We start from the raw sequence: 24,729 nt of genomic DNA, 5'->3' as shown, positions 1-24,729 counted from the left end.
GAGTCAAGTGTGACAAAGTTTTTAAGGGATTTGGGTGCAGCAAAAGTAGTACTTTTCTTGTAGTCCCAGTTTAGTCAAATTCTCCTGGCAGCCTTTTGAATGCTGCCACAGATCCAGGAAGCCCCTGCTGCTTAAGGAAAGCAGCTTTTCTTGTGTATTCTGCTGGTTTTCCCACTCCAAACCCCATCTGGAATAATAAAGCGATCTGTTTCTCCAGGGTTAGTGAACCATTGAGGCAGCCACGTGAGTCTGATGGCCCCCAGGTCGTGAATGGTATGGAATCAGGGGATGGAACCTTCTGTGATACCCGCTCATTGTAGCAAGTGAAGGATATCCCGCACTGTGGGAGGGTGTGGAGGAGTGCCAAAGATACAGTGTGTGCCAGGCTCAATGTCCTTCCACTCATAGGAAGCCCAAGGTTACGTCACAGCGTTGTTCTCCTGAGAAGATGGACAAAGCAAGGAAGGAATTGAGGAATTTTCTGAGTAGGAGCCAACCTAGCACCAGCAGTGGGGCTTCTGCTGATGTCCCTACTCCAGGACCCTCCAGTAGCTCAGGGGTAAGTGCAAAGAGCACTTCTTTCTCCAGCACTGTCCTGAAAAGAAAAGTCCACAGCTGGTATGGACGCATACAGGCTTCACCCCAGGTCCTAGCCCTTCCTTTGCTCAGAGGCCTTTGTGCAAGACCTTGATCTTAACAAAGTGAGGCCATGAGGCTCATCCTGGTCAGAGTTGTGCTGCCTTCCTCTGTAGCCGGTGACAGTACTGTCACGATTGCCTGGGTTTGGGATGCCAGTATGGCAGGGCAGGCTGTGGTTGTGGTGATAAATGGCAGTAAAACCCTAATGACTGGCTGCCTAATCCGCCCCCAGTCAACATCCTAAGCTGACATCAGGTCACATGCTGCTGGGAGATCCCCTGCCCCTGTGCATTTGGCTGAACTTTTCAGGTACTTGTGTCTCTGAGCCTTTTCTGACCATTACTCACAGTCTCAGTTGTCCCTAAAGATCTGGTAAAGTCAGTCTTACAGTCACATTTTATCTCTGTACCTCAATGATCCCCACTCACACTATGCCACGACTGTGCTCTGACACTTCCCTCACATTCCAGGGTGCTTCTGGTGGCCCCCACGCGTCCCAGTCTTTGGTGAACCAGGCAGAGCAGGAGCAGCACACCCCTAAAGGTAAATACACTGAGAGGGAGTGAGGTGGGGCAGGAAACTGGGCCATAACTGTTCAGGTTGCCTATAGCAGGCATGCTGGGAATTAGGCTACTGCCTCTGGGTTCCTGCTCTGCTTTCATTTTCAGTGCTCAGGAATGGTGCTGTGCTCTTTGAATATCCCGTGAAAAGTGAATTTCATTTAGAGGTTCAGCAGAGTGATCTGAGTGGGTGATAAAACCCTGCTTCCTTTTCTCCTGGATAGATCCACTTCCCCCAGGGTTCAGGGTGGACTGTGCTGGTGCCTGTGGGAGTTCTGGTCCTGCTGCCAGGACAACACTGAATTTGCATGTGTTCTTACTGTGCATGGCGCCAGCAATGTCCCTTTCCTGTGAAAATCATAGATTTTCCTGAGTTAGAAGGGACCCACAAGGATCATCAAGTTAAACTGCTGGCCCAGCACATGACAACCCCAAAAATGGGACCTGCCTGTGAAAGCTGTATTTGGGATTTAGGTATAGCCAAAATCATGGCCTTCCCTCATTTATTTATTCTGCACCCAGCTGCACCCCAGAGCAGATTGTTCTCCCTAGATGCAAGGGCTCTCTGTGTGTACAGAGCTGCTGGTGCCACCTGCTTACAAAAACTTGTGTCATAGATGCTCAAATATAGGAACAGAGAATGGTTGAAGGTTTGCCAGCACTCTCCTGGCCCCTAGAGCACTCCTGGGGATATGGATCATAGACTGGCAGTGGGTGGGAAGAAAGTGTGTGTGAGAGGATTTTAGAGAAAGATGGGAACTGTATATACCACCCTCCTGTGCTTAGATGTGACATTTATTTTCATGAGTGAGGACAAATGACTGCTTCCTCAAGTGAATCTTGACAAGCTAGACTCATCTTTAACAAGTGGAGACAGAACTCTATTTATGATCTGCTGCTTCTTCAAGGGGGAAGGAGCCATCAGGTTGGAAATGTAAATGCAAATGAAACACTAAGTATTGACATAAATAGTTGATAGTGCACAAAGTGCCATAATGGATGGTGCCAGGATTTGGCAACAATAAAATGACTAAATTGGAACAGCTGTGCTCCTTGACAACAAATACAAATCAGGGCCATTCTGTAAAGACCCCAAGCAAGAGATGTACACGAGGCTAAAGAGCTGCATTTTAGGGATTCCTCAAAATTATTTATGGACCATGCAAGTGTTTACGAGCACATTCATGCCAGGCTAGCTGCCCTTCCTGAGGGAGGGAAGCAGAGAGAGAGGAGCCAGTTAGTGGCTATTTCCTTTAGTCTCTAAGCAGACAACGTACAGCTACAAGGGTTGAGCCAGGGGCCATTTTAGAAGGACAAGGGAATGACCTCTTAGAGGATCCTTCCTGTACCCAACCATCCTGAAACATGTCTGGCTTTAGCATTATTGGCTGCTCTTCACAATTGCTTTGAAATCAAGGGACACATCCATGACTCCAGAAGCACATGCAACACAGTGAACAATTGGGTTCAAAGCTTGACATTCAAAATACCCAATTCCAAACCAGAACTTTACATTTCTCCTTGATAGAGTGTGAAAGTTCATCAAAGGAAAATCTCTCTCACTCCACTAAAATCTATTTTTAGTTCAATGCTTAGCTCTGTCTAGGGAATAGTGCTTTTTAAAGCTTGCATGAAATTACTTAATTTAGGTTAAGCTTCAAATTCCCAGTTTGCTGCTGTTCTATTATTTGCAACTTGTTTAGCAATAAAAACAGTTTGGTTTATTTATGGGGTAAATGACATGGTTTAATTTCTGCCAGTTCTTGGAAATGTATACTTTTTTCTTAGTCCACATTTCTCTTGAAAATGTTTGGCCAAATGGTGAGATTGTTGGCTGTTTAACTCAATTTTTTCTCACACCATTGCTGATGTGAGTGGGTGGTTTGATTGAGCAAAAGCTGAGAAAAGAGAGGTTTGTCCCAAGGTGTGAATAGGCACTTCAGGAGACAAAGATGACCTCTGCAGCTTCTTTCCCCCTGTAATATTCATAAACCCTTTATCACCACTTTGACCAAGCTCCTCTCAGCTATGACTGACTCTTGGTCTCAGGGCCCCCCAGAGAGGCAGGGGGATCCTTTCTGAGGGTGATGGAAGCTGTACATTAGAGACAGTAATTGCCCACTGTCATGTAGAGAGTCTGTAGCAAAGCTGGGAACAAAACAGAGCTCCTTAGAGCCAGGTCAGTGCCTTGGCTCCCAAAAATCTGCATGACAGTAATTCTTGGTGGAGTTTTCTTCTATGCCATTATTTTGATACTGGAAAACCATAATCACATATTGTAGCAGGAAAAAAAAAGGTCTTTCTTTCTGTTTCTAATTTGATGTCTACTTGATTTCTCTTACAAATCTAGTGAAGTGACTTCTGCAGATAACTCAGTAGACAGCAGAGTTCTTCTTTGTGTGTGAATGTAAAGCAAAGTGATACCTGGTGGTTTCAGATGTGTTTCTCTTTGTTTCTTAGTCACAAAATTCAAGGTGCCTGCAAACTTTAAAGGTCTCATGGAGAATCAAATGGTTGGACCATCTACTGAGATCCTTGCTGAGTCAGATTTCCCTGAACAATCATTTAAGCCCAAAGTGCAGATGCCTTTCAAACGTGTTCCAGGGCAAAACCCTCGGAAGGTTGAAGTAGAGAGGTAAGTAACCAGAAAGTGGCTAGAGGCATCACTGTGGAATGGACACAGCAGATTAGGGTGTTGACTTTTGCTTTCAAGACATAACATGTCAAAAATCCTTAAGAAAACCTTATCCTGTAAGGCAGTAGTCTCCAAAGTGGGGAGTACATGAATTGCAGAGGGTGCAGAAGACAATTCACTGGGATGTGGGAAGAAAACATTGTTTTTTAATAGTGTTTATGTCATCTTTTTGTAATTCTTTTTTTGATTTCTGGTTTTGTGTATGCTCTATAATGTATTAGTACCATAGTACAGTATATAATTTATGGATTGGAGTAACTGATCTTTCTAGGTCACTTCCACAGAATTATTTTATGCTTTAAATGAAGAAATAGACGTGGATGCAATGTGTACCAAAAATGTTTTACTGATAGGGGTGCAGAGTGAAAAAGTGGAGTTGTAGGCATGGGAATGCTTACAGGCACATTAAGTGGTTATTTCCTCTTCTGATGTAATCCAGGAGGAGACGACTGTATCTCACCTTTGACATTGCTGAGCTCCTGGCCAGCAAGGGGATAGACTCCAATCAGCTGATGCCAAGGCACTATGACCCTGACAATATGCCACCTATTGAGGAGACAAAAGATTCTGTGTTTCCCATCTACCTCCCATTACAGGTAAGAGAGCACATGTCTGTCTCATTGTCTCATTGTTTATACCACAGGAGGTTTCTGAGGACACTTAGCCAGTATTGACACAACAAGCAGCAAAGCAAGGAAATGCTTTGGAGCTGGCTCGGGCACTGAAGGGTCTCTACAAGATGCTGAGCATCTTCTGCAGGGTGCCACAACTTCTGTCAAAACTAATAGTCCTTGGGAGTGCTCCTCACTGGCTTTTCTGTGTCCAAAGGAAAGGTGTCTCATGTTTCCTTCTGAATGCAGTAGTCAGCAGTATTGCTGCAGGAAACCTCTCCAGGTGTTGGTTTGTTCTCCCTAGGAAATGGCTGGAGGTACAAATAGTGCTGTTTGGGAGAAAATTGTCAGCCAAATATCACACAGCTTTTGCACCTGGACTGATTTCCAAATTTTGTAGCCCATTTAGGAACTGCATGTTAATGTTTTCCTCTCATGAAATTTTTTATTGGGTGTTTTCTTGTTTCTGGAGTAAATCCTAATTTCCCTCATGTCCTTGCTTTTTAGGTATTTGACAATGATGAATTTGACTGTCGAACTCCGGAAGAGTGGATGTCACTAGGGCTGGAGCCAGGATCTTCTGATAGAAAGCCAGTGCCTGGAAAAGCACTTTTACCTACAGATGATGTGCTTGGACATGGTAAAACTTGAATCAGTTCCTGCTCAAGCAGGGCAACACTAATGGTTACAGGCCCTTTCAGCAGAAGGAAATGTGTAGATTCTGATGATGTAGCTCTGAAAAGCCCTATCTCATTTTGGCCAGTCTCAGGCAGTCAGAGCCAGAGACCAGGATCTCACTGACTGCCAGTCCTGCCCTGGATCGTTTCCACTTTGTTAAAAGGTGCCTTTGCCTTTTGACTTTCTGTCAGCACAGACAAAATTTCTCTTTATTGGTGCATAGTTATCTTCATGGAGTTAGGGTGTTCTAACTCCTAGGGCACAGTATGTTCTGCCTGGATTTCTCTGCAAGTGCAGGATCAGAAGACGAGTTCAGACTACAGTGAACATACAAGTAGTAAATCTGGGCCAAATTAGGTGATGTGGACATTGTTTTCCAATCATTTGGAGCCTTCTCAATGAGAAGGCATTACTAGGTGCAGTTATACTGATGCCCAGCTGTGGCTGCAGCTCACATTAACACATCTGCAGTAGCTTTAAAGTGTGGGAACCAGCATCTGCAGCTCTGGAGCAGCCTCCAGAGGCTTGACTGTCTGCAAAACTGAAGCATAAAACATAAGCTCTGTGTATCCTTGGGCAGCCAGCACATGATGGCTGGGTTCTGCCTGCACCTGTCTTGGGGAATACCACACCTGATCACTCCTCAGGTTGAATGGACAGCATAATGCTGTCCTGACCTGTATCCATATTGATATCAATATAAATAGATATCTGTCTGGTGTATGCAAAACGTTGAAAATTTTAAGCTGTAAAACCTAAGTTCATTATTTAATTGGTCAGACAGAAACTCTGTGAGATTGACTGAGATTCAAAGGAGCAAATGGATTTGACTGTGGCATCACCACTTGGATCGGGAAAGTCCATTTGCTGTAGCCTCCAGGAGAATGGACTAACCCTGTTTTAATCCTTGGCTCTCTCAGAGGACCCCAAAAGCCAGGAGTTGATCTACAAGTGGATTGATGTTGGAGTTCTGGATTATGACAAGGAGACAGACCTCTACTTGGTCCATAAAACAGATGAGAAAGGTCTGGTGCGTGACGAAGAAGGGAGACCCATCATCAACGGAGGAAGAACTCCAGAAGGTGTGTTTCAAATGAGGTCTTTTGGGACCTGTCATATAGTCTGAGAGCCAGTTCATTACCCATGTTTGTCCTAGCTGGATATGGGAAGGACACCAAGAAGTCATTTAATCCCTTTCACTGTTATCTCTCTTGATATGTCTCTGTTAAACTTATCTGAAAAAACCTCCAAGGAAGAGAACTCCACATCTTAATTTGATCCCGTTTGAGGTTTTCCCTTTGTAGACACCTTTCTTTTTATTCCTTCTCCTATCCTTCCAGCCTTCAAGAAAAGTAAAATGTTGGGCTTTCTGGTTCAATGCCATTTTGAAAGGGAATGTGGACAGATTAAAATGAAGTACCCTTCTCCTGAAAGGTTTAGAGATGCTCCTTATCTCTTGCTGTCCTCAGCTTTGGTCCCTCATTTTGATCTCCCACAAGCAGCCCAATTATCCTGTCTATCAAAAAGCTGCTGTCAGCACTGCAAGCCATTCTGAGTTTTGTTTTCCCTGCAGCCTCTGGTAAGCTGTACTTTGATTTCCCAGGAAGAGCTCCACTGTTGCCATGTCAGTACTGGGTACCTCGGGTGTGCCTGCAGTTCCTGGCCGAGGACCCGCAGGTGTTTGCGGAGCGCGTGGCCTGCGCCGACAGCCTGCGCAAGAGGACGCAGGGGCTGCTCATGTACCACCTGTACGTGGACTGCATGCCCACAGAGGGGCTGGACACCATCAACGAGAAAAGCTTGCAGAGGATGAAGCGCTTGGCTGTGCAGACTCCCAAAATGAAGGACGAGAAGAGGTAAAGTTTTGGGTTTTTGTGGTTGAGATGACTTTTGAGGTATTAGAAAGTTTCTTTTTTCCTAGCCCCGTGACTGAAGAAGTCGAGATTCGTTGGTTCTACTTTTCAAGGTTGTTTATTTTTTCTTATTTATTGCATTCTTTCTCTGACCTGCTGAGATTTGTCCAGCAGGTCGGGTTGTGGCACAGCCTCTGCCCTTGGGGTGATGTTAACTTTTTATCCTAAGAACTATGTGTACTTTATTTACAATAATTTTTCAATAACTATCACCTATGTTAGACAGTCTGTCTCTATTCTAAACCAATCAAAAAGTGTCACCATCTTAGCAGAAGATGGAGGATAATAAGAAGAAGAAGGACAGGACACGCCTAGATTCTTCCATCTTGCTTCTTGAACCCCCATTTTAAAACCCCAAAATTCTACCTTTTCACCCTGTGACAAATTAACTATTATTCTACTCAAACTCTTGTGGCTTGTAAATCTTCATACAAAGTTGGTAATTTTTTCCATGGACTAAAATCGAAGGCACAGGTGATTTTGACTCTGTGCCAAGGTCTCTGAGCCCCTTTCCAGGGTATTGAGTCACTCAGGGCAGCAGAGGAATGTTCTGGGTCCCGACAGTAAAGCATCATGTACTTGTGTGGGGGCTCAGCCTTCTGTCCATAAACATTGTGGGACTTCATAGGGCTACAAAACAAGTGTCAGTGGAGGCAGGTCTTGAGCAGCCAACTCACAGACCATGGGTCTCACCTGCCTTCCATTCTGTGCACAAGCACACCATGCAGTTTCCCCGGGTGGCATCAGAAGGAGGCAGATGGCAGCCCCAGGGACACGTGTACAGGATGGGTGGGCTGTCAGTGTTCCCAGCTGAAGTAGTTTCCATAGGCAGACCCACCAAGCCATGCTTACACCTGCAGTTAAGTGGCCTTCAACAGCAAGAATGGTTGACAAAAAGCGGGATGGCTGACCTTGCTGTCCCCCTGTGCTTTTGAGGAACAGATCAGTCATTGCTGTACTGATCTGCAGACCACCCGTTGTCTCCAGAGACCTGGCTGCTGTCTGCTGGTGACCCTTCTACCTATTAACAGCTGCTAAAACAAATCAAAAGAAGATCTGCACAGGGGAAAGCAAACAGAACAGGAGATCTCCACCTGAATATAATGGAGTATCTCTTTGTGATGCAGTTCATATTGGGGAGGCATTTTAATGTCCCTGGGCTGATGAATCATGAGCCACTGATGGTGTTGCTGGGAATCAGCCGTGACTGATTGCCTTGCTCAGAAATAGGAAGGTGTGAGGAGCTGCATGGTCTGCCGGCCTGAACTGGAAAGTAGGAGAGTAATTAGTCTCTGTGAGCAGAACTACAGGGATAAAGAAAAGTACTCTGTCTGCTTGAGGTAAAGGATGATGATTTCCTAAGGCAAATGGAGCAGGGTTTCAGCACTTAATGTGAGTGTTCTGGCTGAGGAAACGGACAACAGGAGGCAAATGGGAGGCCAGCTTGGATAGCCCAACTTTTCCAGAACTGCCAGCTACTTTCTTTAGTTGGTGGTTATTTCTCCTTCCCTCTATAATGTTTCTACCCAGAAATTGTACTGAGATCTACCCAGATGTTGCTTTCAGTTCTAAAGCAACATCTACCCAGTGGAGATGTTGCTTTGAACTGAAAAGACACTTACAAAAGCTATAGTCCTAGTCCTCACTCCCTGCTTGCCTCTGTCATTAAAAGTCCAGTTGATACCTTTGCTGGCTGCTTCATTGTCTGCACAATTCTCCTGATGTGTTGAGTGGTAGGTGGGCTTCTGGGTTAGTGAATTTGGGAGGGAGGGAGAGAGGGGTGGAGTTTGCAGTAAAGCTACAGGTATACAGGTGCTCAAATGCCATGGGTTCTCAGTGTTTCTGTATCTTGTAACAGCATGTTAGACCAAATAAGCACCCTGGAGAAAGAAGTGAAATTAGACTATAAACACACCATGAACATGATCAGCTTTGACAGAGTCGTCGCTTCCAAACCCGAGATGTTTTCTTTTGTTACCCTTCCAGACAAAGAGCAGAAGGAAGCACCAGAGAAAGGTAGGGGACAGAGTGAAGCAGTTTGCTTTCTTGTCTTTGATAGGATTTGTTGTTTGCTGTAGGAGCTCTCAGGTTCATGGTAATGATTAGAGCTCCAAGGGGCAGCAACAGGAGATTGTGTGAGACTTTTGAGTATGTCTCCTCTTTTTTAGGGTATATTTCCATGCTCATGTTACCTCAGTGTAATTAGAACTCATCAGCTAAGCTGCAGTTATTCTGCAAGTGTACCCTTAATGGCACCAAATGTTTGGCAGTGTGATTGGCTTACCACTGTGCTAAGGCTGACTGCCTTGGCTTTGCTGTGCCCAGCTGGGAAATGCCTCAGGTGTGGAAGAGGGCTCAGGCTCCTTCAGAGTCCCAAACAGGAGGAAAATGGCCCCACTAAAAGATGGGAGGGGAGCATATTTTGTGCACTTCAATCTTCCAAAAGCAGGAAGGCCTTGAGGTGCTTCACAAGTGGCCTCTCACAGATGAGATGACTCAGCTGTGCCTTGGAGCCTCAGTAGGAAGTTTCTTGAGTTCCAGTGTTCTATCACATGGAGACTTCATGAGCCAAAGCCTTGGGAAGGTCAGGCACCAAGACAGCACCTCAGGCCCTAATGGGAGGCTGCAGAAGGTCTCTGCAGCAGAACAGAGACTCTCTCTTTCATCCAGCCCTCTGCTGAAGCTGCTGCATGATAAGGCCTGTGCATTGGAGCAGAGTCCTTTTCACAAGTGCTTCCCAAAGGGACCTGTACTCTAAAAACAGAAGCTGAAATGGCTGTTGCAGGCAATGACATTATTTCTTTTTTTGGTGCTAGGGATCGTTCCTATCCCAGACTATCCTTTCCATAAACGACAGAGAGAATTCAACTTCCTCTCACTCCTGACCAGGCCAGAAGCTATCTATCTCCTTGCACAAGTACAGGATGAGTGCAACAAGGCAGCTGTCCTGTCTCTGTTTAACACAACTGTCACCAAACTTGTCTCTCTGGAGGAATTTGAAGAGATCCAGACTCAGGCCTTCACTCAGGTGAGCAGAGGAGGTGTGAGGGATGAACACATGGAGCAGGCAGCAGTGCTGTCAGTGTGTGTTAGACAGATGCAGCAGCTGCAGATTGATCTTCTGGAAACTGATGAGCTGTCAAAGGAGACATCATGTTTGGGGCAGGGAGGAATTTGCACGTGCCTGTCAAATTTATTGGGATATGGGGAGAATGGGCTGAAAGAGTCATGGTGGTTAGGATCAGCCAATGTTGACCATCCTCTTAGTGTGTTAAACAGGTGCCCATATGGGGCTGCAGCCCTTCTTTTCTCCACCTGGTTTATACACAGATACACACTTGATCAGCACTCAAGTTTCTCTTTAATTTTTTTCCCTTTTATTTCTTTGTTATTATTTCCCCATCCATCCAGCTGCAAGGCACAAGATGCTTGATTCCTCCTGAAACACTCATGGAGATAATGCTTTTCTACACTCTATGTTCTTCATGTACTTAATTAAATCACTCTGTTTGCAATGCCAATAGAGAGAGTAGGACAAAAATTTGCAGCTCTGTGGTAATTCCCACCAGAGGATCTTCATGTCCTCTGACTAAGGGCAGCACATTGCACTCTGGATATGGCCACATGGAGTAACTTGCACAGGGTTGCACACTAAATCAGTGGCAGAGAAGGTGCTGGTCCTTCCCAGTCCTGTGCTGTTTCAGCTAGACAGTGTTGTCATCCACTCAGTGACTAAGGTTCTTTTAGTACACACAAGCAGCAAGCTGCCTGTGGAGCAGAAGTGACACTTGGTGGTATTTTAATAAATTAAAATACTGCAAACTGCTGCTGCCCTTGGCTTCTTCCGCTCTTTCTTCTCACTTGTCAAGAGAAGACAACATTCTGTCCTTTATGTGCTCATCACACTGTCTACACAACTTTTTGTGAGGGACCCTGACACAGGCAGCTCCAGGGATGCCACTCTGTAGAAAAGAGGAAGGAAACTGTGAGCAAACCAGAGAATAGAGCATTCCCACTTTTTAATATCAGGCTTTCTTTTTGTGGGTCTTTTATCAGTGCAGGAGATATATGACCAGGTTCAGATATCATATGTGTGGGGGTGGAGGTTGAGAGCTACTTTTAGCTACCACAGCTCTGAGAGAGCAGTTTCCTTTCACAGCAGAGAAAGCTCCAACAGCCCCAGCTAGTAGCTCGCCTTGCCATACTGCTTTCCCATCAGCCCTCAGAGGATTACTCAGCTTGCTTTTTTCTTTGCCCTAGGTTCAGGAGTTTCTCAAGGGTACTTGGATTGATTCCATAAAGACTGCAATTAAGAGCAGCCTTGAAGATGCAGGCAAATGGTTCAATCTGGAGGAGAGTGACTGGGATGCCTACCAGAGCTCCAAGCTGTGTAAGCTGATGGAGCGCATCAGGTTCATGCTTCAGGACTCTCTGCGCTACCTGGTGCAGAACTCGCTCATCAGCTTCACCCAGTTTGTGCTGGATGCTTGCCAGAGTGTCCTGAACTGCTCAGAGGACATGGAATGGGGACCTGACATCACCAACAGTCCCTACGTGTAAGAAAGAAAGAAAAATAAGGGATGGGAAGAGCAGAAAAGTGTACTGTTGTTGTCTTTTTAACTAGTATTCTGCAAGCAAGCTTTGCTCTGTGTGGGGCCTTTAAGCTGGGCAGTTTTCCCTAATCCTCCACCTGACATGTTCACTGGAGTATGGAAGAAGGACACAGAGCTGGCTGCTCTGTTAGCACAGCTTTCCAGCTGCAGTTAGTGATATGGAGCAGCCCATCAGAACCAAGGTCTGCTGCTTTGATGTGCTGTTCTAAAGATCAGCCACCTCCAGTGTTCTTGGGGGAGCAAATTGTTACTGCTGATTTTTTTCTGGATGCCAGGAAGAATACCAGGAGCATGGCTGCTTAATTCTATTCTTAGATGAAACCTCAGAATTGGAATCTGGCCTGGGATCTCTAAAGAATACCAAATTTAGGTTATCACAGTGCCTAAAATTTTATTCCATTGGACATTGATTTAAGGATTTTTGCTTTTTGTGGTATTAAAAAAGGAACATTTAGAAATGGAAAGCCAGAAGAAAAGAAAAAAAAAAAAAACAACTCTGTCACTCACATGAGGCCTCTTACTTTTAAATCAGTGGAAGTCTTGACACTGACTTCAGCTAGTCCTGAGCCAGGCTGGTCACATGCAAGATTAGAAATACTAATATAACTTCCAGAAGGTGCATTTTAGGAGTCTATTGGAGATACTGAATTTGAAAAACACCTCCAGTTTTTCTGTAAAGCAGCTCCAATTCTCCAGATAAGGTTATGACTTTTGGGGATCCTGATATGTCATAATTGATGGTTCCTTCACCTTTGATTAAAAAGAGTTCTCTGTACTGTTCAGTTGAGAACACAGTGTTTTATATATTCATCTGCATGAGACAGTCCTCTTCTCCTCTGCTTTCCTTTCCTGTCCAGGAGGCATTTCAGTATCAGCACCACAGCAATACAGTTGTGTATCATATTCTCAAAAAGCATCCCTGTTCTTTCTTATCTCTTCCCACCACAGGTCTCAAAGGAATCCACTCTTTGTAACAGACATTGAGCTAGACATCAGTGGTGTCCTCCTCAGCCCCTCTGTGGAGAGTGTTGAGACATCTCTCATTTCTCTGTTTGACAATGGGATCCTGGCGACCCACAGCATCCCACAGCTGGAGCAGGTGAACACTTCTGCATCACCAGGGATACAGCTGTGCACGTGCCAGTGCATTGCAGCTCAGCACAGACACCCCTGAGCTTGTACTGAGAGAGGGAGGGAGGTGCACAAGTGGGTACTTGGGAATTCAGTTAAATTACTCTGGGCACAGCACTGTGCTAATGCAGTTCTATTCTGACAGGATTTCTTCAGTCTCCCCAACCTTGTAGCTCTTTTGTCTGATCAGTGTTTCTGCTTTGGTGCTGCAGGTTCTGTGGACACATGGACACTCTGGTTGCCCTGAGTGTGTGGTGGCTGGTAAAAGCAGACTCATAAAGGAGTCTTTCCTTCATAAAGGAAATAGCACTGTTTCCAGTTCTGTTTGATGCAAGTCCCTTCTGCATATGCATCTTTCTGTCTGCTACTGTGAAAGCCCTGTCTCCCTAGACCCTCACTCTTTGGGGAAGGGGGCACATAAAACTGATCAAACAATTCCTGACACAATGTAGAAGTGTGGACTGCAAGAGTTCCCGAAGGTGCCACCAGGGATGGATTTGCCCCTCTCCTGAGGAGGCACAGTTAGCTCTGTTTGTCCTGAAAGACCTCTCCCCTTCCTCTTGCAGTATGTGTTGGAGAACATGGATATCCCAGGCACCCCCATGCTGGAATCAGTGGGTTTGCAAGAGCCAAAAGTAGAAGAGCTACGTGAGGCTCTGCGCTCTGCCATTCAAAAGACTCGGATCCCTCTCCAAGCCTACGGCAAGAAATACGAGAAGTTCTTAGAGATAAATAACAATGACATCAAGTACTTCCTAAAGTAAGTGGCTTCTGACTAAACCCCTGTGACCCCAATGACAAGCCTTTGTGGAAGATGTTGTGTGGATGTTCTGATGTGAGAGTGTGGGGCTGTTCTGAGACCACGTGCCTCAGATGTGAGATCAGGCCCCTGTCAGGGGCTGCCTTCAGTCACGGGTGACAGTCCATGCTTTTAGAGGACATTGGTGGTGGCACTGGGAATTTCTTCCTGCCTCTGACAGCAGTCACATTCCTGTCATGCTCGTCAGTGTAATTGGAGATATTAATGGCCCTAAAAATGAATCATCCTGTTTGAGAATCCAGTTAGCATACTTGACTCTGACCTCCTTCCCATAGTGTCTGCTCAGGCTGATAGCATTCTGTAGAAAGTCATGTTTTCTTTTGTTTCAACCTCATTGTTTTCATTGCCAAAACTCTTTGCACCTATTCTGTCCTGTAGCCTCTGTTACTTTAATGGACTTCTGTTTAGGTCTTATGTTTTCTCCAAACAGTGAGAATGAAGACCTTTTCTTTTTTCTTATTCCAGCTTAATCAATTTACAAATCCCATCTGACAAATTCCTGTCTCTCCCCAGAATACACTGAAGTGCCTACCCTCTCCTGAAGTGCCTCCTGATCTTGCCCTGTTTACACTAGTGCTTTTATTTTGCCTCTCCCTTTCTTCTTGCCATATTTCCTCTTTCATCTCTTTTTTCTACTCCCTTTCTGCAGCTAGAGTATCTGTGCTCTTATTCCACTCTGCACCTATTGTGTAAATTTATGCCTTAATAATTTCATGTCTTGATCCTTTGAGTGGACACATAGCCTGGATGCACAAATATTCTTAAGGTCTACACAGCCATTTTTTTTGTTGGTGTTTTAATTTACAGAGACTATGAAGAGCAATTTCCACCTACTCAGGAGGTGACAAAGATAGTAGACACATATTTGTCTGAAAAGGAGACCCTGGACCACCTTCTACCTAGTTCTATTATCATTGGCCCCTTTCAAGTCAAGATAGAACATATTAGGCTTAGTCTGTCTGATAAACACAAAGCTCTTGCCACTGCCATGTTGGACATGCTGGCTAAAAGCCTCCATTCACAGGTGCAGAAAGTAAGTTAATGGTTCAATGTATTATCTGTCTCTGTCTTGTCTTGTCCTTCTGCTTTTGAAGTTGCTGTGTTTTTGTGAAATGACTAGAAGGCCACATTAATGAGGATATTTTAAAGATCACACTGGGCTGATTACTTAAAATTGAAATTATCGAGGACATATGCAAACCCAACCAAATGAGGAATTAAATATATTTAATAAATTACATGCCTGAGAGCTGCAGCTCTTAAGATTAAATTCTTCAAGACCTTGCCATTTTACAAAAGTATGTTGGTGGATTGAAAAGATCTGTCTAGTAGACAACTGAAAAGTCCTTCTGCTTCCTCTGAGGATAACTGGAATATAGGCAACTGCCTCTGCCAGCTGATTGTCTAAATCTGTTATTATCATTATTTTCACTACATACCTGCAGTTCCCCTTCCTCTTTTTTTGGCAGTCCCATTCAGTTTGAGCTGAAATGGGTGAGATGGATGGGAAAAGAAAAAACCAGAACAGAACTGTGTACTCACCCCTTAGACCCCTTCAGAATGGGAAGTGGGTGGATTGGGACAGGTTTCCCAGTTTGTCTGTTAGCAATTGGTGACTCTGTGATGGTGTTTGCTGTGTCCTGCTGCAGATCTGTGAGGCATATGAAGCCATCAGCACCAAAATGCATGAGAGACCAACGAACATCGAGGAGCTGGTTGAGCTGAGGGACTGGCTGAAGGGAGTGCCCGAGCAGCTGGCAGTGCAGGAGGTGGGGCAGCCTGTCCTTGGGATAGGGCATCAAGGGAAGTGAGGAGGAAATTTGTCAATGCAATGTGTGGTGTCTCAGAAGCAGAATTCCAGTTTTTTACTTGCATATCTTTGTGTGCAATGCCACAAGATTCCTAGCTTTGTATTTTTATAATTCCTACAATTTGTATTTTTAAATATACAGATCATAAATTTAAATCTCTTTGCAAAACAAAATAGCAGTTTAAAATCTTGCCTAAAATACTTACGTATGCATTTTGCTGCATTCATGATCCATTCTGCATTTGTGTACTGAATGGCTATCTTCTAAAAATGAAACCTCTTTTCAAAAAAATCTTTCTGTTACCCAGTGCTCAAATTGCTGTTAATATATTTTTTCTAATAGGACATTTTAGCACTGAGTTATTTCAAAGTTATTTGAAGTGTAAGTCTTTTCCCAGCTGAACAAATGGGGAACAAAGGCATCAAGCTGTAAGCTGACTTGTCCATGCCAATGAGGGAACCTGGAGGATAACCTAAAACACTCAATTTCTGTCCAGCACTTTATCCACTAGGTCACACTTCTTTTCATTCCCATAGAACAGAGGGTGATGATGGCATGATCATTCACAGAACAAGGGGCTGTAAATCCATTCCCACTGTTCACAGGGCACAGAAGCAGCCCACATCACTTTAAGCTTGTGTGACTAACGCTCTTCAAAGGCACCTCATGAAAATGAGGTGTACACCAGAGACTTGGAATCAGCATGGTCTAAAGGTGTCTACTTTTTTTCTCTTTCTCTCACCCTGTGCAGCAACTGATTGAGGAAGTCATGGAAGATTACAAGGTCATGGAAGACTTCCTTTACAATCTTACCGAAGAAGATTTCACTGACAAGTGAGCACAAGGCATTTCTCCCACTGTCAAAGTGGGACTCTGCAATTACCATTCTCAGTGCTTCAGGGGCCATGTGTCTATCAAGGGCTCCTGCAGAACTTTTAAGTGCCTCTCAGGCTATATGAGCACTGAATTCTTGAAATGAAGTTTGTAGACAAGAAGTGTGAGTTCATGCTGCCTTCTGGCCTGGGGCAAGGCAAACTGGTAGCTATTAACCTGTTTAACATAGTAAAGCCCTTTTCTCTGGGTGGTTTTTTTTTGGGTTTTTTGGGGTTTTTTTTGAGATACTTGTAAAGTCTCAAAGTACACAGTTTAGTCTGTGCCTGAAACTAAATGAACACTTCCAGGATAGGAACACTCCCAGGGTTTTCTTAAGACTAGGAAGAATTTTGAGCCCTTATTATTACTGCAGTTCTTCTCCAAGCATCTTCCACTTACTTTTATTATTCCAATTGTGGCCTGACTATGCCCCAATAGCAGAGTCAGCTCACAAACACAGCTTCAAGGCTTCTAAAGCTTGCTCAGCCCAGGAAGCACTTCTCTTATGATATATACTTGGTCCAGTATGTCTGCAACCTGAGTGAGTCTGTGCAGAGTGCTCCTGAAACTAGAAATATGGGTGCAAGGTGCAAAATCACCACAGAAGCTACAGGAAAGCACCTCAGCCCCAGGCCAGCTTGGAACAGGCGTAGCTGTATTCCCACTGCCCAGACCTGCCCCAGGCAGGACTGGTAGGAGATGGCTGCATCCCCAGGTGCTGGAGGGCTGTGACCTCCTGTGGGTGTAGTGTGCAAACCTTGTACTAGCGCTGCACACAGGCTGAGGGTCCAAATGGAGGCAGTAATGGGTGGGCTATGGCTGAGCAAGAAGCAAGAAACCTGCCTTGGCGTGAGCACCTAATTTGTGCCGACTTTCCTGGATCTACAATCCTCTCCCCAGGGCACTCTGCAGAATCCAGGGCTTCCCTGTATCTGGGTTACACTGGCCCTCACTGCCCTGCTTAACAGGAGACTGGCTTTTTCAGTAGCCCTGAAAAGCCATAAGCCGAGACTCTGACCCCATTTTTTTCAGTTCCTTGCAAATACATTCAAAGACAGACATTCCCTCTGGATGCCAACTGTTATTTTGCTGTCTCCTAGCTTTTCAGCAGTGTAGTGGATTTGTTCCTTTTAAAAAGGCCCTCCACTTCTCCCCAGCTCTCTCTAGCTGAATAGCCTAGTCACAAGGACTGCATATCAACAAGACAAGCTGGAAAAAAATGTTTTGTTGAAACCACATGTGTTTCTGTTGTTGTAAAGCCTCCTTGTTTGGTGGGATTTGGCTTTCTCATTCTGTGATTTTCAGCATTTCAAACATATGCTCAAGAAGCTTGTCTCTTTGTATCATGTGGGTGCAGGTGGACTGCCAGTTACTGGCCAGTGAAAATGTCCATGGAATCAGAGTCTGTTCGGCTCCAGCACATAGACGATGAGGAAAGATTTCGCAAAACGCAGATTTCGGATCAGAAGACATTTCAAGAAAAACTGGAGGAAATGCAGGTATTAAGCCCCTGACAATGAACTGTCCATAGAAGGGCATCTTGAAGCTCTTGTCATCAGTCAGGAGGGAAACTTTCAGATGAGATTTTACTCAGATGAGTTTTGAGGTGAATGTGTTGTTAGACCAAATATTAACACACCCTCCCTTGGTTTTTTATTGACTTTTGATTGAGAATTTCCTTTTTGTGTGAAAGACAAGACTCTGCAGAAATACTCATTTTTCATTGAGAAGGTGTTTATACAGTGCTCCCAATTCTTGGTGCTCAGGCAACATGGGCACCTCCTTTTTCTTTTTTGTGTACTCAGCTCCCTGCAGAGCATCTCCTGTGATGCGCTGCCATCAAGGGGGAAAATACAGCATTCAGCCATGGAACTCATCTTGTGGGAAAGACACTGAAATAATTGCAGAGGAAAAAAGCCATTTTTAAAATTTTTTAAATTCAGGGGGGAAAAAAGCCATTTTAGAAAGGTGAAATCACTGACCTAGATTTTCTTGGAAACAGGTTCCCAAAATGATAATACCCCAACACTGGATCAAAAAACCCAAACAAATAAAAAACAAGCCCACACAAAATACCAAAGCAAAATCCAAACCAAACAAACAAACCCAAGCCACCGAAACAAAACACTAAATTTATTAGAGAAGCTCTAGATATGTGTTAAACAATTCTTGGAAACAAACTGAGTGACTAGTAGAGCTATCATTTGCACTTTACTGGTTCTGTAGCAAATATCAGTGTAAATTCAGCATCAAATTTGGGCATAGACTTATTGTTCCTATTCCTTGGGGATTAACTGTTGTCACAAAGAGGACAAGCAGCTGGTCATCACATTTGCAGTTTCCTCCACCTGACCAGTGGTTATTGCTTCTCCTCACCACTTTCATCATGGTCTAAACAGAAGTGAAATTGGTTTGGGGGAGGTGAAATCAAGAGCATAAAAATCTTGCCTTTGAATGTAACAAAGAGCGCACCAGGTAGCTGTTATCTCTAGAAGCAGCACTCAGCTTCAGAGTCCCAGCTTGTGCCTGCCTTTTCTCTTCCAGCTGACTGTAGGTGGATTTTCTGTCCAGTCAGACATTAACCAAGCCCATGAGCTGGCTGAAGATGCAAGGGATGTCCGGAAGCAGCTGAAGGAGCTCCAGGAGTTGGCAGTTCTCTACAACAACAGGGAAAGACTCTTTGGCATCAAAGTTACAGATGTAAGTGTCAGGTCCTGTACCCACAGGACTCTGATCTTTGCTGGGATTTCTAGGTGGTAGGTAGAGCAAATAGTGAGACATAGCTCCTCAGGGAGGAATCCTTCATGCTGCTTTGGTTTATCTGGGGAGCTGCTCCTCAGTCCTGTGGATTGGCTACACTGCTTCATCGCTCCAGTGGGCTGCAGAAGAGCCAATCCCTGGCAAATGTGGAAGGCTGCTCAGGGTCTGATATTTCCACTACTTCTGTGAGAGTTTGGATGCCCACAGTGAGGTCTGAGAGATGTTCATGAGGAGAAATTGGTTGGGAAGGTCTTGAAGCAGCACTCAGGATGCATCCATTTCTGTAAGGCTGTTGCTGCAGGTCTATGGGTGTGAATGCAAGTGGTTGCAGAGTGGGTGCTGGCAGCTGGCTGGGCTTGGAGCGTGGTGTTCTCCTAAGGCAACAGTTTATGTAGTTGTAAACACTCATTTTGCTTGTAGCTGCTCAGCTGCCAGTGAGTCATTGTCATCCACATCCAGCCAAGTCTGGCTGCAGACCAGAAGTGGAGTTCACATGATGATGATCCTTTCCTACCCTTCAGTCTCTGGTTACTTCTCCTTCCCTGTAAGGAGCCAAGTTTTAATATGATAATGGTGTGTGCTTTCACTGATGGTGTGTGGCCTGTCCATCAAAATCTCCTCAGGAGAGCTTTGTACAGGCAAGTGGAAAGAGTGCTTTCCATGCCACACACATGGTGCAGGCACAGCTCCACTGGATATACATTGTCCTGAATGTGTCAAGCCCAGCTCTGCTGGTTGCTTTCCCTTGGAATACATATTGGCCCAGGAGAAAGTAGTCTGATATGTCCTCTTGGCATACATGTTTTCTCATTGCTGGCTTCAGATTCAAAAAAGAGGTGGGTTTTTTTTTTGTCCTTTTGACATGTAAGCTGTTGTTTGGAGGTGAATACACTTGTTGTTTACGTTGTTTTTAATTTCTTTCTAAAGTACAGTGGGCTGAACAAGATGCTTAAGGACTTCCAGCCATACTACGATCTCTGGACTACAGTGTCAGACTGGATAAAGTGGAATGTGAGCTGGATGAATGATTCTCTCCTTAAAATTGAGGCAGAGGAGTTAGAAAAGAATGTCAATGACTCTGTTAAGACCATGCAGAGATGTGTGAAGCAGTTCAAGGATTCACCAGGTAGATGCACAGTCTGGGGAAAGGAAGGTGGTGCATATCAGCATTTTGATGTGAAGCATGTCACAGAGTGCTCTAAGTAGGGATTATCAGGAAGTCACATGTGTATTTGAGACAGCTGGGAAATGCTAACAAAGTTATTTCCCACTTTTTTTCCTGAAACTATGATGATTCACATCTAGATACTAGTTACAGGCTTTAAGTACCAGCCACCCTCTGATGTTGCAGTTAGTATTTACTAAGTATATATATATATAAATATGTATATATATATATAAAGTGCAATAATCCAGGCTAGTCACAGAGAGTTACTATATAGCCCACTGGCTAGACGTGTGGGTTTAAGCCTTCATGCAGAGTCAGGCAGCAAGGGAACTTGAATCTGGGTCTTGCAGGTGCTGTTTTCTTGGCCAATCTTATTTTCTTTATTGGCCAATGCATTTAATGGAAAGCCAGAAGAGGTCTTGATTTTGTTATGAATAAAATCAAATTGCAAAACCTGGAAATGATCTCTGCAATATAATAACAATTTTCCTTCTTGCCTGAATGTGTATGAAGTTGAGATGATTGCACTCAGCCCTTGCAATTCACACTAAGGTCTTCTGACCATTTCTCCTAATAAAGCTGAAATTGGGACTTCAGTTGTAGCTTAACTTGCCATTCCCTGGTTCTCAGAGATGTGTTGGTCATTCTTTAGAGCTAATTCTAAAATCTCCTGCCAGATGGCTTAGATTGAAATATATTTTGCTGTGGGTGATTTTTGATTCATCCTTTTTAACTTGAACTTGCTCTTAAACAATGCCATGAATCAGCCCCAATGGAGGAGGTGATGAGTGGATGCATGAGTAACTATGAATCATTATGATAAACAGAAATACTAAGAATACCTGCTTATGCTCATTGCAATATTCTCTGGTACCTGGATATTTATTCTGTCCTTTGCATATCCCCAGCAGGGAGCACGAGGTGATCACATCTTTGCTGTGAGCACACAGTGCAACCATGCAGGGTGCAATAAAAGGAGGCACATGCTTTAGCCAGATTTTGGAAGGGAAGCAAGTCTGATGTTCTTTACCTACCCATTGTTTTATTCACAGTAGCACCAACCAAAAAGGCATGATGTGAACAGTGCAGAGGCTTTCTAGGATGCCCCCAGAGAGAAAAGCCTTTTCCCTCACTTTGTCCTTCCTATGAGGCAGAAGTACCTTTGTCTCTAGCATGTCCATAGGCTGGCAGGGCCTGTTCTGCACACTTTTCATTTTCAGGCTGGGATCCCAGCCTGCTTTTATCTTCTCAGTGTCCATCTTCTATTTAGGGTGACCTCAGCTGTGCTGTGAGATAACTTAAAATGCAGGTTTGTTAAGAAGTGAATGTCTTGAAATGATGACTGTAACTTCCAAAATATCTGCTGGTAGATGATCATGCTTCAGTCCATATCAAGGAGTTAAATCTGTCTGCCTCTCTTCTTCTGGTGAGCTCTATCCTAAGGCACACTTCAGCTTAGCATGGGCTTGCCTTTAACAGGCTTTTGGTAATAGGCACATCTGGTTCTTGGGAGAAGGCTTGAATCCTGGCTTAGTGGCCATGTAGAGGGAGCCTTCCTATCCTCCTTACTTCAACCTGCATTTTCCAGTGCTCTCACCTGCTGCTTACCTGTACCATGTGACTACATGCACATCAGGCTTTAGACAGCTTCTAGGAGTTCCTTAAGGCAACTTCCTCACAAGCTGTTGTTGCTGATTTTCTCCCTGTTGTTCTGATTCTTTCCCTGAAAGACTGCCAGAGTGTGGCCAAGGAGTTTCGAGACAAGATGGACGATTTCAAGCAGTACGTGCCCTTAATCCAGGGGCTGCGCAACCCCGGCATGAGGAGCCGGCACTGGGAGATGCTGTCCAGCCAGGTCAAGGCCGACGTGGAGCTGGAGCCCAGCATGACATTTGGTCGTTGCTTGGAGCTGAACCTGCAGGACCACATGGAGACTGTTCTCAAAGTGGCTGAGACAGCCAGCAAGGAATACGCCATCGAAAATGTGAGAAGAGAGGACTTGTTGTGTCTCTGCTTGCTTCTTAAATGGGTTATTGCTGAGCACACAGTCATTGCCCTGGGTGATGTTCCTGAGTGTCCCAGAGTGTTAGACACATTCTGCAGCACAAGTAAAAAGGTTGCTGTCCTTACAGAAGGGAGTGATGACCACACAACTTCCACTCAGTAGAAGAGCTTATTCTGTCTTGTGCAGAATTTCAGTTGTGGCATTAACAGCACTGCCTTATGGTTTTGTTGATCCACTGCTAGGGTTTCACTCATCAATGTGGGATTAGTAACTGGTTAAGTTAGAATAAATTGATTGTCTGCACTCTGCCATTCAAATGTTATGTCAGAAGGATTAGCTGTGACTGGAAACAGAGATGGCAAATCCTTTAAACCAGTAAACGTGCAGGGAAACCTTTCTAGCTCTGGAGATTCATAGATTAAATAGTCTTTCAGCTTCAGTTCATCAGTTCAGATGTGATCTAAGATGGTCTTGACCTTCTGGCAGCTCTTGTTCTCCGAAATCTCAGGCAAGCTCCCAATGGATAGTTCCCCTTTTGTCAAAGCTGTCATTAATCATAGTCATTAATAAGCCCTTTACTGGCAGCCTCTGTGCATCTAGAGCATAAACAGACCTGGAGGTGAAATTGCCATTTTTTCCCCTCAAGGCGTTTGTTTCAGCACTGGTGTCGACGTGTTGAACCTATGGGCAATGCAGAGGAAATGTGCTGTTGCTGATTGTGTCATGCATAAAATACAGAGTTGCAGTTTCCAGTGGATTCCAGGAGCGAAAATCTGTCATTTTCTAGAGAGTGGCATTAAGAGGGTTGTGGAAGCTGGGATAACCATTTGCAGAAGTTGTATCTGAAAATTAAAGTGCTTGTCCCTCTGTTCCAGGCACTCAACAAGATAGAGGCTGAATGGAAATCTGTTTCATTCAGTGTGGTGCTTTACAAAAACACCAAAACCTATATACTGAAAAGCACTGACGACATTTCTCAGCTCCTAGATGATCATATTGTCCTGGTTCAGAGCATGTCTTTCTCACCCTTCAAGAAACCTTTTGAGGAGAGGATGAACTTGTGGGAAACTAAGCTGAAGATAACACAGGTACTGGTTTTTACCCACACATGTGTGGGAGGCAGGCAGCTGGGCTGTGCTGCCATGGTTGGACATGGACACTGTGCAGTTGCTGCTGGGAACTGGGAGGGCAGTTATCAAGAGAGTATCAGTCTTTAGGGAAGAATAAGGCCTGTGAAAGCCCTCTGACTCTAGGAAAGTAATGCAGCCCTTTTGCTGCCTATTGCAACATGTTTTGGTGGGGCCAGATCTTGCCTATTGCTGTGAGTAGTGTTACTGGTCTCTCTAATCATACTGTATTAAGTGGACCTTAGAGATTCTTACAGACCCTGTGAAATCCATTCTCATCATCCACATCTCAGTGTAGGAAAGCACATGGGAGACTGCTGTTTAAGCAGGATCTGCCAGACTGTGCCAGCACTTGCTCATCAAACCAGGAGCACCCAGCAGGACTCTGACAGCAAAATAGCAGTGCTGCAGGAGAAAAGTTCCAAAACTTTTGGAAAGGGGAGTGCTAGGAAGTTGTTAATTATTTGGAAAGGAAATTCCACCTCCTGACCCTGTAGGTAGATTTTAGAAATATGGAAGGTGTAAGTGCTGCATCACCTTTTTTTCTTTCTTTCTTTCTTGGTTTTTTTTTTTTTAAACATGTTCCAGTGCACAGTTTGAATGGTTTTGTTGAACAGATTCATAGCATGGTGTCCTGATATGCTTTTCTTGCTTCCCACTAGGATGTCCTAGAGGAGTGGCTGAACTGTCAGCGCTCTTGGCTCTACTTGGAGCCAATCTTTAGCTCAGAGGACATCAAAAGACAGCTCCCACTGGAAAGCCAGCGCTACAACATGGTGGATAAGGATTGGAGGGAAGTCATGAAGAAGGCTAATGCAAACCCTGAGGTATGTGCCTTGATGAAAGCCAGTGCAGGTATCTCAAACACCTTGGAGCTGTGCTCACACAAGCACTGTGTCTTTGAGTCATTGTTTTCATAATGGTGTGGACACGAGCAGCACTGTGTTAACTGTGTAGCCTTGCCCAGGGCCTTGTGCTGGGTCTCTTCTCTTGGAACTTGGCCTTTTTTTCTGGTGTCTGAATGGACAGATCCATTCTCTGTAGTGCCTTCCACCAAAGTCTCCACCCCAGCAGTTTCCTCCTTCTCAACACACAGAATCCCTGCCTCTTAATGACTCTTGTGACCTGCAGTGGTTGTAATCCATAAGGTAACTCCTTCAATTCCTCCTCAAGACTTATTCTCTATGTTTTTTAGAACCATTGTTTTTGCCTATTTTTGTGTCCTGGTGGCAGTGCTCTGCTCTCTTCTATTCTCCAGTCTCCACTTCCCAGGACTCCTTCACTGCTTGTATTCCATATTACAAATGTTGGTATTTAGGGGAAGC

The 24,729-nt window shown here is 44.6% G+C and overlaps 1 protein-coding gene across 1 annotated transcript in view; it reads left to right on the top strand.

Moving 5' to 3' along the window:
* Positions 1-709: 709 nt before the first annotated feature.
* The window catches only part of DNAH1 (dynein axonemal heavy chain 1), a 67,491-nt gene continuing 43,471 nt past the window's right edge, over positions 710-24,729 (top strand). Inside the window, exons 1-21 of the mRNA XM_066558378.1 lie at positions 710-724; positions 1,110-1,182; positions 3,660-3,834; positions 4,334-4,490; positions 5,013-5,145; positions 6,104-6,265; positions 6,787-7,039; positions 8,955-9,112; positions 9,913-10,124; positions 11,357-11,652; positions 12,658-12,808; positions 13,407-13,600; positions 14,468-14,693; positions 15,310-15,429; positions 16,223-16,305; positions 17,702-17,843; positions 18,889-19,044; positions 20,032-20,230; positions 22,003-22,256; positions 23,153-23,365; positions 24,067-24,231. Coding sequence (XP_066414475.1) covers positions 710-724; positions 1,110-1,182; positions 3,660-3,834; positions 4,334-4,490; positions 5,013-5,145; positions 6,104-6,265; positions 6,787-7,039; positions 8,955-9,112; positions 9,913-10,124; positions 11,357-11,652; positions 12,658-12,808; positions 13,407-13,600; positions 14,468-14,693; positions 15,310-15,429; positions 16,223-16,305; positions 17,702-17,843; positions 18,889-19,044; positions 20,032-20,230; positions 22,003-22,256; positions 23,153-23,365; positions 24,067-24,231 — 3,537 coding nt within the window. The remainder of the gene's footprint in view (positions 725-1,109; positions 1,183-3,659; positions 3,835-4,333; positions 4,491-5,012; positions 5,146-6,103; positions 6,266-6,786; positions 7,040-8,954; positions 9,113-9,912; positions 10,125-11,356; positions 11,653-12,657; positions 12,809-13,406; positions 13,601-14,467; positions 14,694-15,309; positions 15,430-16,222; positions 16,306-17,701; positions 17,844-18,888; positions 19,045-20,031; positions 20,231-22,002; positions 22,257-23,152; positions 23,366-24,066; positions 24,232-24,729) is intronic.

Source organism: Molothrus aeneus, chromosome 12 (genome assembly GCF_037042795.1).
Source record: "Molothrus aeneus isolate 106 chromosome 12, BPBGC_Maene_1.0, whole genome shotgun sequence".
Classification (NCBI taxonomy): Eukaryota; Metazoa; Chordata; class Aves; order Passeriformes; family Icteridae; genus Molothrus; species Molothrus aeneus.
The sequence above is the reverse complement of the archived record's forward strand: the minus strand, read 5'-3'. Positions and strand labels throughout refer to the sequence as shown.